The sequence below is a fragment of the Trifolium pratense genome, linkage group LG2, assembly GCF_020283565.1.
Source record: "Trifolium pratense cultivar HEN17-A07 linkage group LG2, ARS_RC_1.1, whole genome shotgun sequence".
Classification (NCBI taxonomy): domain Eukaryota; kingdom Viridiplantae; phylum Streptophyta; class Magnoliopsida; order Fabales; family Fabaceae; genus Trifolium; species Trifolium pratense.
In genome coordinates, this window is record NC_060060.1 from 60,238,914 (window position 1) to 60,258,428 (window position 19,515).

At 32.7% G+C, this 19,515-nt stretch overlaps 2 protein-coding genes across 3 annotated transcripts; both read left to right on the forward strand.

Annotated features, from left to right (window-relative positions):
- Positions 1-415: 415 nt before the first annotated feature.
- On the forward strand, positions 416-5,944 carry LOC123909285. The gene has a single exon (XM_045960101.1). It carries the CDS (start codon positions 1,826-1,828, stop codon positions 2,558-2,560), a length of 735 nt encoding a protein of 244 aa, XP_045816057.1. The 5' UTR covers positions 416-1,825; the 3' UTR covers positions 2,561-5,944.
- Positions 5,945-12,827: 6,883 nt separating this feature from the next.
- On the forward strand, positions 12,828-18,585 carry LOC123909286 (spermine synthase-like). Of its 2 annotated transcripts, XM_045960102.1 has the most exons (11): positions 12,828-13,052; positions 14,092-14,312; positions 14,416-14,460; positions 14,843-14,919; positions 14,998-15,120; positions 15,480-15,584; positions 15,656-15,728; positions 15,860-15,931; positions 16,849-17,044; positions 17,872-18,001; positions 18,160-18,585. In XM_045960102.1, exons 2-11 carry the CDS (start codon positions 14,123-14,125, stop codon positions 18,235-18,237), a joined length of 1,089 nt encoding a protein of 362 aa, XP_045816058.1. In that variant the 5' UTR covers positions 12,828-13,052; positions 14,092-14,122; the 3' UTR covers positions 18,238-18,585. The 2 variants fall into 2 exon arrangements, with proteins under 2 accessions (XP_045816058.1, XP_045816059.1); XM_045960103.1 differs by lacking the exon at positions 12,828-13,052 and having other exon boundaries at positions 14,144-14,283.
- Positions 18,586-19,515: the final 930 nt, after the last annotated feature.

Sequence of the window (19,515 nt, forward strand, 5' to 3'; positions counted from 1 at the left end):
GGAGAAACCAAGGTTACATGGAGAAATCCTAAAATCCTATCAATCAGACTCCGAATCCTTTTGCACAGGCTCAGGGAAAGTCATCTTGGATTCCACGGTGACCCGGGACCCCCCTTCTTCACTGGATGAGGAAGCACGAAGCTCAGGAGGAACATAGGTCTCCAGAAACGAAACGTAGTCCTCATCACCACTACCAGAATCGGAGGTATCCGAGGAAAGAACGATAACCTCCACCTTTTTGACATCCTTAGACCTTCGGGAGCGAGTGGAGTTAGAGGTTGAAACCTCAACTCTTTTCTTCCTCCGCTGAGGCGGAGTACTTCTGGCAACAGGTTTTTTCGCATTGTTATTTTCCATGATAAAGATTCAAAATAAGTTGATGAGAATAACAGTTGATATTTATAGCCAATTGATAAGTGCTAAATTTCAGTGATTTTACCTATACATTTTAAGCACTTATTGACTTATTTTATAAGTCATTTGATGTAAAACCCTCAACTATTTGTAAATATTAGTATTTACTAGCAAATTAGTATTTTAACTATTTTCACATATTTTCCCTTACTTTTGTAGGTTTTAGCTATTATATATTAATTATATAAGATACATATTATTATATTATGATTAATGTTTATTTATGTGTTAATAGATCAAAAAAGAAGTGCAAGGATACAATTACAAGTAGGCTTAAAAAGAAAAAGGAAACAATGCGGTCCAATTGGAAAAGAGGAGCAGAGAGTTAAGTTGCAGACACCACCGTTTTGCTTTCTTAATACTAAAGGAATTGCATACTTAAGTGATATATTAGAAAAAGCCTATAAAAAGCAATCAGTGGTCATTCATTCATTCTTACACTCTCATACACACGAGAGAACAGAGAGTTAAAAACAGAGGGGAAAGACAGAGAGTGAGCATAGAACGACGGAGGAAACGAGTTGGATGCACACCAACTGTTCGAGAAATCAACCGGTGTTGTTATTTCATCTATTTTCTTCTCATTTGTGTAAACTATCATGATAATGAGTAGTTAAAGACACTTTTGTTGGGATTAGGTGTAAATTACTCTATTAGTATGTGTTTCTATTGATCATGGTTTTATATATGGTTTTAGTTGTCTCTCAATATTGATGTTATCTTTGTTTTCATTGTTTTAATCTCTGATTTGAATTGTTATAGACATATACCTTTTGAATCTAAGAACTAGGATAATATCTATTGAACTCTAAATTCTAGACATAGATTTAGGTTTAATATTCACTTAGAGTATCGAATCTTAATGCTATTGTATTGATTGATGACCCGAGACATCGGATGTTAATAGATGCAATAGATATCTCGATGTTATCTGGACACGGAAACGTTCGACGAGCGATACGTGATAATATTGATAGATGACTAGAACCTGTGTAGCTGATTAGGGGAATATGTATGAATGAGTGATTGAAATCTAATCCCAGCAATTTAATCTCTCTGTCAAATTAATCATCTTTACTACTTTCATATTTTCTCGAACTTTCACAAACAATCATCTTCAAAACCATTCACTTGAAATTATATTAATTGTTGAACGGCATCGATATCGCATCAGTCCCTGTGGAGACGATAAAAACATACTTACTTTTGTACTTCAACAAAATGGCGCCGTTGCCGGGGATTGACGTTTAGATATTGGAGCATTGCAACAATTTATATTCTTTTAAGTATTTGTGTATATTTGTTTATATTGTATAGTTTTTCTTGTACTAATCCTTCTTTGCTAGACAAAAAAAAATTGTTTTTCTTGTTTGTTAAATCCTTTTTCAGATTTCCCATTAAAAGTTAAACCATGACTGATCGTGGTTATTACAACTTCTATACTCCGGGTGAGTATGAATCATATCAACAGTTTCCTCCTTATAATTATGGGCAAACTTCAGAGGCTAGATTGGAGGAGACCATGATTAAATTCATGGAAATGCAGCAGCAACAAAACCAACAGTGGCAAGACCAACACCAACAATATCTGAAAAACAGTCTTGCACGGGCCAAAAATTTGGAAAATCAGCTTGTTCAGTTGGCTAAACAGTTAGCCAATAACAATAACCAAGGAGGAACATTTCAAACCAACACACAAACCACTCCTGACGAGAAAGATAATATTCTAAATGAGGAAAGTGAAGAGAGTGTGGAAGGTGTTGAAAACAATGAGGAGGAAAGAATGTTCGAAGGATGTGGTGTAAAGAAAATAGTGAAAGAAATAGATACACCGCATGAAGTTGAACTTCCTCAAGAATTGCCATGTACGGTGGAAGCTAACACTGTTGATAAGGAACAAGTGATGATGGTTGCGGAGGAAAATGAAGGATTATTTAGCAAGGAAGAATCATGTGAACAAAAGAAGGAGATGGAAAACAAGGCGAAGGTTGATCGAGTCATAGATGAAATTTGTGCCTTGTTTAATAAAAAAGAATTAGGGAGGATATGGACTCCGCAACATTTATATCTAAAATTCATGGAGTTCCTCCATAACCGAAGGAAAAAGACGGATGATGTGCTTTCCGTCTCATTTTGGCCACCCTAACCAAAAAGGCGTCAAGCTAGTGACGTTAAAGAAGCGCTTGTTGGGAGGCAACCCAATTTTCTATCATTACTATTTAATTTTTGCAATTTATAAATTTAGTATATTTAGGCATGTTTTGAAAGGTTTTAAATGAGCCAAAGTTGAACCATCATGACTATTTTGTGTTCAATATCATATAAATTCAGGTTATGCTACTGTGGTTAGTGAAACTTGTTTTGAAAGATCAAATATCTAGCTTGTGCATGTCTTAATTTTTTATTTTATTTTTTTAGTTTTCATTTAACCACAATTGACTCCTGTGTTTGGAAACTCTCAAGCTCAACATGGTAAACTCTGTGGACCTTTTTCTCCTAACATAAGGCTGATATGCTATCTTTGCACAGTTTTACTGCATACCCTTTGCTTTGAATTGTCCTTGCTGAATGCTAGAATTGTTTTACTTAAATTGAAGCATGACTAGTGAGAAGTAGATGATACCTTTTAAATTATGGACTTATGTCAAGGACTGTTTTCTCTTAGATTGAATGTTGATTATGTTTTTGTTGCTGCCCTGCTATTCTTAAAAGCTTACCTTGTTAATATGTTCAACTTTGGATTGCATATGAGTCCTCTTAATGATGTTTCTATAAGATTCTTAGTTCTAATCATTTATTGAAACTCATATTACTTTTGTGCTTTGTTGGAACTAAGGGGCAGTACTCTCTCTTGTCACATGAATTTGAACTTATAAGTAGTTAGAACTGTGGCTTGGTATTGACATGTTGAATTTGTGGTTAGAATCTTGTGAGTCTAAATGTTGATTACTTAGAAAAATTGCTACTGATAGATTTGAGGTTGCTAGCTCATTTTAATTGTGATGGACACTATCATGAATGCTTCTAGTTACTTTTGAGGTCAGTGAGTTATTGTTCCATTGAAGCTGAATAATGTCATTTCATAGTGCATTCATGATTATGCATATGCAGCAAGGCACACCAATTCCTTTTGCTCGGCCTACACTTGAGATCTTTGCTGCATTTGTTAAATGGCCTGGGGTCAGTCCACATGTACTGGAGGGGGCAGCTCATCAAAATGATGTTGAAGTTGGAGATAATAATGAGCAAGATGGAGGAGAGCATGGAGCTTAAAGCACGCCAATCCCAGTGAACTTTTACAGTTTTTATTATTATTAATTCAGTCTTTAATTTCAGTTGACTAATTTTGAATATGTTAGATTCATGATGTTTGTGAAATTTTGAATATGTACTCTGAACATGTGGTACTTGGTTTTTTTTATTTTTTTATTTTTTATTTTTTTGTTGAATTAAATGACATTTGGTAATTTATATTATATTAGTAAGTAGTTACTATTGTGAATATTGTGAATACTTTTTGAAAACAAGCTCACATGTTTTTTTTTGAAGATCCGAAAGACAGGTTTGTGGTAAACCAATGAGCAAACATGATAATTTTGATTTGTAGAGCTTTATGTCAACTTTTGATTAATGTTTGAAATATGCTTAGGAACTTAACATGTTCTTGAATTGTGTTGTTTGTCCTAAGATGATTCTCATTATTTTTGTTGAACATGATTGAAGCTTGTGTTATCCAATCTAGCCGGGTGAGAATGTGTGAACTTTCCATTGTTTACATAAATATTTGAGAGCCGGCAATTGTGTATGCTCATTTGATTTTAACTTAATCTTGTTGTCATTAATATGTTTGATGTTGTGGATATGATCAAGGCCTTGTTTCTTTTTGAGTGATAACTACTTGGCCAAATTTAACCTACCTTGTGAGATAGTGATCTTTTGTGTCCCCATTTGAGCCTTAAATTTTGAAAATTGTTTGTTTTATAAACCCTGAAACCAAAAGAATAGAAAAACAACTACTCTACCCTTGTCTTAGGATAGGAGAGCAATTGTATTTCATTAAGGGTTATGTCAAGATTCAAGTTGGGGAGAAGTAGGTTGAAAGTAAAATAAATAAATTGGTTTGAAAAAGTAGTGAATTGGTGATTGAAAATATAAAAAAAAAAAAAAAAAAAAAAATTGAAAAATAGTTGTATGACACAATTGAAATTCAAAAAAAAAAAAATGAGAAAAGAAAATAAGTTTTCTGAAGAAGTGTCAGAACAAAAGAATCACCAGAAAAGAAAAAGGGGAAAGTGAAAGGGAGTGAATGAATCATGAGATGAAATTATGCTGGTTTTGTGCTCTCTTATCCTTGAGGCTTTTTGAATCCATAGAAAAACAATGACTTTTTGTAGCCCAGCCCCGTTACAAGCTTTATGAAGTCCTTAGTGATCCACGACTGATAGCATGTTTTGTTATATTGCTTGGATGAATGTTTGAATTGAATTGTTGCATGCACATTGCTTGGATTGAGTGAAACACTTGCCCTTGAGTGATATATTTGTGAGAAATTTGTGATAACACTTGAATCTTAATTGTTTGATAAGAATGTTGAGAATTTTGCTTAGGCGTAGCAATCACTTCATGATCATGCTTTGTTTCTTTGAATATTTTAAGGATTAGTCTTTAGTTGGCATTGCTTTACTCATGCTAGAAGAAGAAGATTTTCAAACTTTGATTGATTACAAACCCACTCTTGAGATTGCAAATTTTGAGCTTGTCTATATTTTGATATTACCTTTTGTTTGAGGACAAACAAAGTCCTAAGTTGGGGAGAGTTGATAAGTGCTAAATTTCAGTGATTTTACCTATACATTTTAAGCACTTATTGACTTATTTTATAAGTCATTTGATGTAAAACCCTCAACTATTTGTAAATATTAGTATTTACTAGCAAATTAGTATTTTAACTATTTTCACATATTTTCCCTTACTTTTGTAGGTTTTAGCTATTATATATTAATTATATAAGATACATATTATTATATTATGATTAATGTTTATTTATGTGTTAATAGATCAAAAAAGAAGTGCAAGGATACAATTACAAGTAGGCTTAAAAAGAAAAAGGAAACAATGCGGTCCAATTGGAAAAGAGGAGCAGAGAGTTAAGTTGCAGACACCACCGTTTTGCTTTCTTAATACTAAAGGAATTGCATACTTAAGTGATATATTAGAAAAAGCCTATAAAAAGCAATCAGTGGTCATTCATTCATTCTTACACTCTCATACACACGAGAGAACAGAGAGTTAAAAACAGAGGGGAAAGACAGAGAGTGAGCATAGAACGACGGAGGAAACGAGTTGGATGCACACCAACTGTTCGAGAAATCAACCGGTGTTGTTATTTCATCTATTTTCTTCTCATTTGTGTAAACTATCATGATAATGAGTAGTTAAAGACACTTTTGTTGGGATTAGGTGTAAATTACTCTATTAGTATGTGTTTCTATTGATCATGGTTTTATATATGGTTTTAGTTGTCTCTCAATATTGATGTTATCTTTGTTTTCATTGTTTTAATCTCTGATTTGAATTGTTATAGACATATACCTTTTGAATCTAAGAACTAGGATAATATCTATTGAACTCTAAATTCTAGACATAGATTTAGGTTTAATATTCACTTAGAGTATCGAATCTTAATGCTATTGTATTGATTGATGACCCGAGACATCGGATGTTAATAGATGCAATAGATATCTCGATGTTATCTGGACACGGAAACGTTCGACGAGCGATACGTGATAATATTGATAGATGACTAGAACCTGTGTAGCTGATTAGGGGAATATGTATGAATGAGTGATTGAAATCTAATCCCAGCAATTTAATCTCTCTGTCAAATTAATCATCTTTACTACTTTCATATTTTCTCGAACTTTCACAAACAATCATCTTCAAAACCATTCACTTGAAATTATATTAATTGTTGAACGGCATCGATATCGCATCAGTCCCTGTGGAGACGATAAAAACATACTTACTTTTGTACTTCAACACCAATCTTGCCCAACCCTAACATCGTTATTAACGGTCGTAATTAATGCTTGGACGGTCGCAACTACTTTGGTTTGACTGTCTTGAGAACCGTTATTTTTATCTTTCCAAAAAGTCAATGTTTGACCCATTTAAGTTAATGGAGATTTTAGAGGAGGGCGATACTAGCAGAAATAGAAAACAGCGTATAACGGAAAAGGAAAGATTGAAATTCAAATTACTTAAGGGAAATACAACGAAAGCAAAAAGTATGAAGAACAAACAAGGAATGTCCTAAATGCAAAAGAAAATTACAAACATGCAAAGAAAAAAGCGTAAAGGAAAAAGTTGGCGAGCAGGAACTTCATGGCATGGTGGAACCCCCCAATTCACTGGCATCGGCGACGGCGATACGATGCATCTCCTCCAACGCTCGTTTCACCCTTTTCGCCTTCACCATGTTTTCTTCAATAGGCTTCAAATCCTCCCTCAGTTCGTTCTGCTTGTCCAATAGGTCCACCAGGGAGTGACGCCTAGAAATCAGCTTAGTGACATCGTCCCTGATTTCGCCTTGAAGAGCCCTTTTTCTCTTCACAAGCGGCTTCATCTCCTTGTTCAGCAGCGCCAAACGATCGTCCACTCTCCGCTCCTCGTTGAAGCATATCCCTAAGATCTCCTCCTGCACACCCATGGTTTCTTTCGTGATCTCTATCTGACTGTCGACAGCTTCGACAACTTCGGCGTGGCATTCTTTGACATTCTCCACAGCAATCACGAAGGATGCACTATCCTTTAACTCCTTCTCTAGACGCAGCACACTGTCTAGAAAACGCTTCTCTTCCTTGGACAGCCTCCAGCAATAGTCATTAAGCTCTTTGACAAATTCCGAGAATTCACCAAAATCGTCCATTAAGTCCTCCGTACTCAGGGTCAACATACGGCGGAGCCGCTTGATGACGGGGGAAGCAGGGGATTGACCACATTCAAAGGGAGGATTTTTGGGAGACATACTGTAAGAAAGAAAACTGTTAGGTAAGCAGGTGAAAAGGTGATGAGCGGATCCTATCGTCGAGTGATCCATTTTATAGAGGAAATATCTGATCGTGTCATCAGTAAATGAAGAAATGGTTGATAGATACGGCATAGGAGAGCGAGATCGTGCATCAGAAAGTGGGGAAAAACGTGATGAAACCGTTCCCGCGCTACAAATTTTAGAGGGAAAATTCGAATCATACTCAAGCACTTCACCCCTTTGGACTTCGTGCTTGGGGGGCTGTGGACTGGGCAATGGGCTTAAGAAAATATCCAATAAGCCCAATTAGAGTAAAAAGGATGATAAGCCCAAAGCAGGTAAAACACAAAACAGGCGATTAGAAGCTAGGGCGCGACCATCAATTCTAAGACAACGCCAAAAAAGGATTGGATTCTGCGTTACTGAAAATATCTTCTCCTTCCTTGCATCAACCGCTAACTTAAGAAGGAAGAATTAAACTTCTCGCAACTGCCATAGCTTGGAGACCAAGATTCTCATCCCTATTTTCACGCCACACCACCGAAGAAGATGCTAAGGACCGGATTTTTAGGAACCCTTGCTTGGAGAAGAAGACTGGAAGCTCTATAAATAGCTCCATACTCTCATTTGTAAAAGGAGGAATTCTGACTTATTAAACTCCCAGGGTTGTTGGGATTGAACTGAGTGTATTCACACCATTTGATCAATAATACAAACCCCCCTTGTTTTTTACCAGAACAGATGTATTGTAAAAAATTCGATATAAATTCAATCAAATTAAGAAGATTCTCATCAGCTTTATTGTAAAAAAAAAAACGTGTATCTAAATTAATTTACTATTTAATAATTTAAAATTTAAGGTACATGAATTTATATCGAGATTATAATTTTTTGAATACAAGAATATAACTTACTAATTTTGTTCACGTGAGCTTAGGTCAGTTGGTATTATGCAGAATTTGGAGTTCAAACTTCAGACATTCCATTTATTCACATTTAAGGTTGAATTTCTAGTCACTAAACTAAAAAAAATTACTAATTTTATAATGGAAAACAAAGTAAAGCCAATACATACCAAAATAATTGCGTCATGATTAAAAAAAATATAGTAGTCCTTTAAGCATGTGGAGAGTTCGATCATTAATCTGTGCATCTAAAATAACATTTTTTTAACAGCAAAAATGAATATATTGATTGGAGAAAGAAGTAAAAATGGTACTATATCTACACTTTGGGATTAAGTATAAAGAGTACTTCATCCAAACATAAAATAAAATAAAATAAAGCAAATCTATTAGGTGAACATTCCATTCATAATAAATACTAGTTCCACCTTTGTTTTTCCCTACAAGCCATTTACAAGACACTATTTTAATTCCTTCCAAGCACGGACACATACACAGACACGAATACCGGACACGACACGGACACTGACACGTCGACACCAATAAAAATTTGAGAAAATGACATAATTTAGTATAATCATAAGTGTCGGTGTCGGACACGGATACCGACACGTGTCGGACACAAACATGCCTAATCTGAGGAATGTCGGTACTTCCTAGCTTCAAATAGGCCATTAAGACACTTCCCTCCACTGTTTACGAAACAAAACATTACCAACAACCTAAACAGGTCGTTGTTAACAACCAAATGGAAAATCGAACCACCCAAAAACTTTGTGCCACAACTTTCGTGCAATAGAGCAAGACCCAAATAAATGTCCCTCCGATCTACAAGAACATATAACAAAAAATTGTAAGTTGTAAAATGTCCAAAAGGATACAAGTATATTTAAAACTTGTTCTCGAAAGGCCTATAATTCTCGACATGTTAGACATTTGTAGTTCGATTACCCAAAACTTGTTCTATATCTTACATAAGTTCTATAAAAATCAACTAGATTTATTTGTGTTAGAGCATCTCCAACAAGAATTTCATCATTAAGTTTCAAATATTATGCAACTGTACCATGATTGTTGTTTCCGTTAGAGCACATCTACGTGGCAATAGAAGTTTATCTATAACTTCAAAATAAACATTAAATTGTTAAACTAAAAACAATAGTTAAATAATCAAACTAATGATATTTTAATGTTTTAATATGTTTTATAAAAAATAAAATAATTTAGAACATGATACGCGAACTTTTAAAAAAGCAAGAACCAAAATTAAAAGAACGAAAATTTAGAGAACCAAAATTTGATTTTTTTTAAATAAATAAAAAAATAAAATTTAATATATTTAAAAAGACTAAAAATATATTTAACTCTTAAATTTAATAAAAAAAACAAATGAAGTTGTCGACAACTTTTATTTGGAGAAGATACCCATAAAAAGAAAAAGCTTAAAAGAAAAGCAACTTCACATAGCACGTATATCATTCCCTTATGGTACAAGTATTAATTTTTTTTCCGCCATCAGTATTCGAGTCACTAGACCGTTTAATCTAATTTGAAGGTTGATTCTAATATTAAGTTATTTCAGCTTCCTCCGATCATAGTTGTGGAAGTTCAAATCATAATTTTTGTCTATTAAATCAAACATCAATCACGACCGAATCGAGAGCAATAAAGCACTAGGATTATTGATTGATTATTACGATGAAGACTACCACCGCAACTTTAACATGTGGCGATCCGTAAGGTCAATACCTTTTAAAGCACTAACGTTAGAAGTCATCTTTTCTTTTTGCTTTCTCAAAAAAGCAAAGTTTTTTTTTTTTTTAATCTCAAAAAAGTAATGCTAGTAATTACTTTTTTTTTACTAAAATATTTAAAATTTAATATACCAATGATATTCCCTCCGTACCACAAGTATATGTTACTTGACATTTTTACATGTATTAAGAAATGTAATTGATGTTGTATGAAAAATAAAATACCTAGTTAAAAGAATACATTATTCGAGTAATCGAATTCACCTCATTTCACATATGTGATAGATAATTGATGATGAAATATTAACATAGATTAAGATAAAATTAGTCGGCTCTCATCGAGAGCAATTATTAAAGTATAATTAAAGTAAAAAAACATAAGAGTTGTTATTTAAAGAAACACATAATTTGTTATGATATAATTACATTGTATATTTAGATCTCTCAAATTTATTTTCTAATGCTTTTTATGCCATGTACTAATCTCAACCATTTTTTTGTTCTCTCTCTCCCCTCCTCTCTCTCTATTTGTCAGAACACTTTTTTTTACTTCTTCTCTATCTTTGTGGTTTATCAAAATGAAATATACGACTTAACCAAAAGTCATTAGAGGATCTATTTCGTTGCAATTCATATTTGATTTGTCAATAAATGAACCATAATGTCCATCTTACTCTCTAAAGCGACTTTCTCACGTTAGGGTAGTCATATTCCAAAAGTATCCCAAGATAGAATATATATTCGATTCCAACTCTCAACAACATCCATCCATGGTGAACGACCCTTCATTGTAGGACTTGATACCTAATATAAGCAAAAAGTCATCAACAAAAGTGAATGTATTTGATCCAAATCTTTAACTAAATATATTAAATTTGTTTGACTCATTTTTATTTATATTTTAGGACGGAGAGAGTACTTATTTGAGAGACTGATTTCACTAATACCAAACAAACTCTATTTAAAAAACGAGGACTCTAAATTTTTGGGGAGGGCGACTTTACTATGAAACTTGTTTAAAAAATCATGATAAAAATTGTCAGATTAGTCATGCAATATTTTGGCCCAATTTGAATTAGTTAATTTTTTAAGATTATACAAATTAATTTATTTATGCAAATAAATAGTTTTTTTTATGTCCTATTATAAGTTTGTCAATATAGGACCTGTTTGAATTAGCTTATTTTTTAGCTTATGCAATTTTTATGTATTATTACAAGTTTGTCAATGTAGTTTAAGATAAAATAACTTATAAAAATACAATTTTTACTAGTGTAAACTTATAAAATAGCATAAAATCTAATTTATATTGCATAAGCTAAAAAATAAGCTAATCCAAACGAGCCCATAGTTTATGAAAGACTTAACTATACATTTGGTCCCTTGCGTTTATTTTAGGTTTCAATTTGGTCTCTTACGTTTATTTTAGGTTTCAAGTTAGTCCTTTCCGTCAATTTTGTCACATGTGGCAGTCAATTTGCATACGTGGACTGACACGTGACACTTTGACACGCTGACAGGTGTACTGTTCAAACGGTGTTAGTGACAAAACTAACAGAAAGGACTAACTTGAAACCTAAAATAAACGTAAGGGACCAAATTGATACTTTTTAAACGTAAGGGACCAAATTAAAACCTAAAATAAATGTAAGGGACCAAATGTGTAGTTAAGCCTTTATGAAAAATGGTTTATAAAAATACAATTTTTAAAAATTTACGAATTAACCTAAAAACTTACTGCCTCCGTTCCTAAGAGCTAGCTTGACAAAAAAATTGTTCCTTTTTATAAGACCATTTTTCAATTATCAATAACATTGATTATTTCTTTCCAAAATTACCCTTATTTACTTTACTTATTTTTTTGAATAACATTTAATTCTTTTTTGTAAGCGGACTCTATTAATTATAGGAAAGTCAGTATTAAGGGTAAATATGAAAAATCAATATAATTTTTCAACTAATTTAATGCTAAAACTAATTTTCTTAAAACCTGTGTCTTGTCAAGTTAGCTCTTATAAATAGGGATGAAGGAAGTATTTATCTGCGTAAGCTAAAAGTAAATCAATTCAAATTAGTCATTTTTCTGGTATTTATAAGTTTCTCTATTAAACCCTTTAAAATAAATAAAAATAAAATTTGATATTAATGACAATTTTTTTTTTGTTTACAAAAGTTGCTAATGAGACTCGAATTTAGGACCGACCTGATGGATATTAGCAGTTATAGTTTATTAATTTTTTTTGATCAACTACATCAAACCCTTAATTTAATTTGTTTGCTTATAAAAAAAATAAATTTAATTATATATTTCGTCCCTTACGTTTATTTTATATTTCAATTTGGTCCCTTACGTTTAAAAAGTATCAATTTAGTCTCTACGTTTCCACTATTTGTATTAGTTAGTCATTTTCGTCAGTTTTTTCATTAACACCGTTTGAACGGTACACGTGTCCAAATGTCCACGTGTCTAACCACATAGGCAAACCGTCTGCCACATGTGACAAAACTGACGAAAATGACTGACTTATGCAAATGGTGGAAACATAAAGACTAAATTGATATTTTTTAAATATAAAAGACCAAATTAAAACCTAAAATAAACATAAGAGACGAAATATGTAGTTAAAAAAAAAAAAACTTAATTTAATATTATTTTCAGTCATGTGGAGAGATAGAGAGAGATAGTGTGGAATAAAAATGTTATAAATTGATGCATATAGAGACTCCATTTTTTCTCTCAAACAAGCAAAGCAAAGGGACAGAGACACAGAGAGAGAGAGAGAGAGAGAAAGATAAAGAAGTTCGATTGATAGATTATAGATAGAGAGAGTGAGAGAGAGAGAGAGTTATCTGTCGTTTATCTATCTTCCGGCGAGTCCTTCTCCGACTGTGAGAGAGAGAGAGAGTACAGTCTTCAACACTCTCACCGACGATATTCATACCGGACAGGCAATCCTTCTCACTACTCTTCTCTTCTTCTTCTTCTTCTTCTTCTTCTTCTTCTTTCTTTTCCATATCCTAAACCCTAGCGTGCTAAAACACGCGTATCAAATTGTGGTTTTCGATGCTGAATTCACTATATTATTACTACTTTATTATTACTCACATCACATGTTCAACCTTTTCTGATTTCGTTAATATCATATTCTTCTACCCCAACCTTGTTATTTGTTTATTCACTTATCTTATTATTATTGTTACAAAATTACAAAAAATTAACAAAATTAACCTGTTTTGTTTCTTTAATCAACTTATTATTTTAGCTGATGATGATGATTTTATTCATTCATAGCTAACTAGACAGAATGAATGAATGAATGATCCATGCTGCAATTGCCATAATTTCTTATTGTTAATGACTTAATAGAAACTTATATCATGCATGCTGCAGACTCACTTCAGCTTTTATATTATTAATTAATAATAATTAATTTATTAGATATTAATTAATTAAGTATACAATTGTAATCCTTTGCCCCCCTTTATTGTTGCCTTGTTTTCTTCTAACTTCTTTACCCTGGTAATCTGGAGTTCGGCCTCAAGGTAAGTAAAACCCGGCCAAAAATAGTTCCTCCCAGGAATCAAACTCAGGTGGTTCTGTCGAAACACTTGAGCTCAATTACTTGATTTTTTACAAAACTATGCGTTCCGTACTCTTTGTCAGTGGACAAAACAAAAAACTTTAATTTATAAAACTAAATAATAAAAAAAAAAAAAGAGAAGAAATGCAATTCTTTTAAGCTTTGCTACACTAGGTTTATGATTTTGTAAACAGAGATACCTTTGCTTGGTTTCTGAAACTGATTTTGTTTGGGTGTTGTTGTTTTCTTCCCTTTACTCTCTGCTCTGCTATTTGGTTTTGTGAGTATTGATATTGTTTTTGTTTTCTAAGTTTAAGTGAGATGTATTTTATTTTTTTTGTTCTTTGTTGTCTTATATATATCATTGTTTAATTCGTTGTGTGACAACTGGTGTATTTATTATACAGAGACTGGAGCCAGTGAAGAAAAGGGTCATTTATGGGAGACGCCGTAGAAAGAGGTTTGGAATGCCAGAAGACTATGGATGGGAAGGAGAATAAGAGTAATGGTTTAGAGAAGGATATTCCTTCATGCTGTTTGAAAGCCATGGCTTCAGCCCCTGAGTTGGAGGCAAATTGTCACTCTACCGTTGTTTCTGGGTGGTTCTCAGCATCTCAAACTCGCTCCGGTCATTATCAGCTATTTAAATTCGTATTCCTCTAGATTTGCCCCCACTTCCATTCTACTCACAACAATTTATTGTTTCTTTGTGTGGCATCTTCTTTTTACAGGGAAATCTGGGGAAGTTGTTTATTTCAACAACCCAATGTGGCCAGGTAACTGTTATTCATGCACATGCAGTTAATTATGCTTCGTGTATTATTGCCTTGTGAGATCGGAGTCAGTGTTTTTCTTCCTTCTGATGTTTGATAACTGAAATTGCAAACCTTACAAATTGCAATTAAAGGACGATTGTATTCTTAATTTTTTTAATGGTTTTTTTTGTGTATTGTAAAAATTCTTGTGTCATTGAAAATAACTTTTGGCTGAGAAGGATAAACTAAATGATTGATATAACGCATTATAGAATTCTTTGTTAATCCTTTTAGAGAAACATCCATTTGTTAATCCTGCTCTCACATTTTATTGCCGAGTATGTGATTTTTGTGTGTTTGTATATGACGACTGCTGATGGTTTTGATGCGTGTCTATCATCAGGAGAAGCTCATTCAATCAAGGTAGAAAAAATATTGTACAAGGAAAAGTCAGAGTACCAAGAGGTCTTGGTTTTTGAGGTTTGGCATCTTCCTATACCGTTCTCTTTGATTCTACCTATAAGTGAGAAATGATTAACACTTATCTTCTTTTTACAGTCATTAACTTATGGGAAAGTTCTTGTACTTGATGGGATTGTTCAGTTGACTGAGAAGGATGAATGTGCTTACCAGGAGATGATAGCTCATCTTCCCCTCTGTTCCATTCCGTCCCCCAAAACGGTAAAGTCTTTTGATCTGATCATCACATTCACTGTATTGGGTCTCAACTTATATTGTGTCTCCGTATGTTGAACATAATTTTGAAGTACTGTTGGTTTCAATTTTAAAATATAGTTCTCCATATCACCAGGGAACATGTTATTTCAGAACTATGTACTTCCTTTGATATTTCACAGTTGCATCTTCCTGTTCTATTCTTTAATATTTGTATCATCTTGACAATGTGTTTGTTGTGGCTCCATTGCATTTGAGACTGACTAAAATTTGAAAGGATTGAATTAAATTCAATTCATTTTATAATTCCTTTTCCTGTCACTGTTTTCATTATCAACTAAATGTTTTTTATGTTGTTAATTCAGGTTTTAGTTGTTGGTGGTGGAGATGGTGGGGTTCTGAGGGAAATATCCCGCCACAGCTCTGTGGAGCATATTGATATTTGTGAGATAGATAAGATGGTTATTGATGTAAGTTATGGCTTATTTTAATATATCTCATTTCAATAATGAAATGAACTTATTGCAATGGTTATTTGTAGGTTTCTAGGAAATTTTTCCCAGAGTTAGCTGTTGGGTTTGATGATCCTCGTGTACACTTGCATGTTGGTGATGGTATGTCTATGACGATAGTATCATTTAAAGTTTGTTATGTTTCCAACTGTGGCTTTATATTTAATGATTGCAAACTGTTTAGGTTATGTAAGATTTTTCACTTGATATTTTTCCCACCCATTTTTTTGCAGCTATTGAATTTCTTAGACGTGCTCCCGAGGGGAGGTATGACGCAGTAATTGTCGATTCCTCAGATCCTGTGGGTGAGTCATTTCAATTCTAATTGGTTTTTCCAATATATTCAGTAAAGAATGCATATTATTCGAATTAGCACTGTACAGAGCATATGTTATTTCGAAATGAGAAAAGTAGTGTTTTGAGGAGGAGCTATAAAATTTTCTCACCAGTTTGGAAATTGTTTAACAAGATCGTTGACCTGAACTGAAGTCTTGTATCTCAGTCTGCCACACTTGTTTTGTGGGTTTCATATAAAAAGAGGACAGACATGATAAAAGCTTGAATATCATTGATAGTAATTGGATGCAAAAGACTAAATACTAATCCTTACTTATAGGGAAACAAGACTCCTAATTCTAAATAAATATACAAATCAGAAAACAAATCATAATAATATCTAAGTAACATTTCCAATCCTAAGAGATAATCTAAGATACTCTAAAATTATGAACTAATCCTATGATATAAACTAAGATACTGTAATACAATATAAAGGTATTATAAGATATCTTCTAATATTCTAACAACACTGTTACATATTGGGGCTGTTTTGTACTTGTATTTAGCCTTCATTTATGAGAAAATTTCAGTGATGACTTTAGATTGTTTCATTGGCTGGTATGATTGACATTTTGCATCATATACAATTTTTTTATTTGAATTTTATTGAAAAGCTTAATTTCTTTTATATTGTTTTGTTGTCTGGTATAATGATTAACTATCTATGTGTACATTCATGGAAATATAATTTTAATTTTATAAAAAAGCTTCATTTTCTTATGATTTTCTCTGAACTTTTGTTCCTAAAATATTTGCATTGAATTATATGCTAAACTGAGATTGATTCGCAGCTTGCTATTTTCATGTGGTGTTAAACATAATAAGATTCTTCCTTTGTTGGTTATTTTTATCAACAGCTCACAAGATCACTTTTGTAATTTAGGTCCTGCCCAGGAACTTGTAGAGAAACCATTTTTTGAGACTATATCTAAGGCATTAAGACCTGGCGGAGTTCTTTGTAATATGGCAGAAAGTATGTGGCTTCATACACACCTTATTCAAGACATGATCTCCATTTGTCTGCAAACATTTAAAGGTTCTGTTCATTATGCATGGACAAGTGTTCCAACATATCCAAGGTATAGTTTACAATGGTGAAACATGGTTTTTATATTGAGGATCAATTCTAAGTTGAAGTTACTATTTGTAGTTTTCACGTTGAAGTAGAGTCAATTCTAACTTCTACAATGTTTTATATACACGGGAAAACTGTTTTTTTTTTTTTTTTTTTTTTTGTAAATTACACACTCGAAGACAATTTTGATCTAAAATATCTAAACAACATCAATTCATAAAAATCATTTTTACGTGAATTCATCCAAACAAACCACTTTATATTCAACTCATTTTTAATTAAAACCAATTCACTGAACAAAATAAATTTTCACCTCAATTTTCCGGTTAACTAATATTTGGTTGGTTCTACTTTGAAGTTCCTGATTTAACTTTTAAATTTTATATATTTTCCAAGTCATCCATTTTCACATGCTCAAGAGTAAGGGTAATTTTTCTTACAGTTGGACAATTACACCTTATAATAAAGTGGTTCCCACTGATGGACCTACTATAATCGTCGGTCCCATAAAGTATATGATTATGACTGGTGTGTTAGTGGAAAAATTATTAGGAATCATGAACCTTTCCTTTTCCACTTGTTGAAAATGTTACAAATTTGTATATAAAGAAGTTAAAATTCAGGCAAGTTAATCCTAGCCTTTTTGGGTCCTGTCACGTTGAAAATGCCATTAGTGTACACTTCAATTCAAAGTTTGGGTATTTTGGAACTGTGTAGCTATAACAACTAATCGGTTCTCTGACAATTGCAAAACATGATTGTCATTTCAGTTTATTTTGATAATTTTGGTAATTTCATGTTGCTTATCCTATCCCTTTTCTTGGCATGTAGTGGTGTGATAGGATTTCTTCTATGCTCAACAGAGGGGCCGCACGTTGATTTTGTGAACCCCATCAATCCTATTGAAAAGTTAGAAGGTGCTGATAAGCGTGGAAGGAAACTTAGGTTCTATAACTCAGAGGTAAAGTATATGGTCCATATATTATATTCACTTATTTAAATTTATTTATTGGTTCAAATTCCGCAACAAAATATTAGTCCTTTAAGCGTGAATTTCAGAAGATGGAGTATCTCTACATGCACGAAAGATCTTACGAATTATGAACTTTTCTTATACAGATACATTCGGCTGCTTTTGCACTTCCTGCTTTTCTGAAGAGTGAGGTGAGGTTGCTCCGCGATTATTCTCGTCAGTAGCAATGCTTGTTTGCCTATTGTACCGCTAGTCATTCGAGGAAATAGATCAATGTGGGAGATATAGGAACCTGGTGTGATTATTTGTGGGAGAAATAGGAACCTGGTGTGATTATTTATGTCATCCAATTCCGTTTGTGAACCCATTTAGCTTCGTTAAACTCTGGGCGATTTTGGATGGCACTAATTTATCATATTATTAGCCTCTGTGGTTACGTTTAAGCTTGAAAGCATGCATTGCCAGTTACTATTAATGTATTGAAATAATTTGGGATGCAGATTGTGGATTTTAACCAATATAATTTTGTATTTGTCAATAAAATATAATATAATTTCCCATTGAAATGCTTACATGGCTATTGTGAATTTGTAATGTATTATGTGGCTGAGTTGATAAACCATGAATGAGATATAATTGAAAATCAATTTGTTGAGTAAAAATATCAAGATGTGAAAGAAATATCAAGTTATGGTTTACAAACTCAACTGTCCTGTGTATGGTAATTTCTTATTAAAATCTAGGATGAAATGGCACAAACTGCTTGAAGTTGCTAAAAGAACATCAATATTCAATATGTTTTTCTTTATTTTTATCTCCTCCTGGTTCTGCAATCGACTATGTTCTATAACACAACATAATCAATTAACTGGAAATTTTCTTTTGAAACACAATCAACAAAAAGATCAAACTCGAGATTTATATCATATACAACAACAGTACAACACTTTTCTCCGTTATTAAGCTTCAATATCAAGTAACAACACATTTGCTATAGAGTTGAGGGCATGTGAGGGAAAATCAAATTATAATGATTCAGAGTAGATGGATGATAAACATTTTTCTTGTAGGGAGTATTTGAAAAATTGCTGCAAATTAGTTGTATCTTGTATTAGGTATAATGGAACACATAGTTTGTTCAATTGAAAAAAAAAAAGAAGAGTTGAGATTTGTTCAATGGAAACAACCCCATTCACTTTTCATTTTGTCTCATTCTCTGTTCTATGAGAGTAAAACTTGAGAGAATTTCATACCTATTATGTAGCTTTTTATTTTGTCTCAATTTGTTGATTATGTTATTCCTTCAATTAGTTTTGTTCTGCAAAATGAGGAGGAAGATAAAGAAAAGCTTGGTACAAATAAATCATTGTTATAGCAAATGGGTTTAAAATTCACCGTGAGTGTTTAACAAAATTCATCTTGAGTGTAAAATAATGATGTCTGATTAAAGGTAAGAAAAGGATAAAGAAAATGGTGTGTTTGTGGTTTCTCTAATAGAAGAT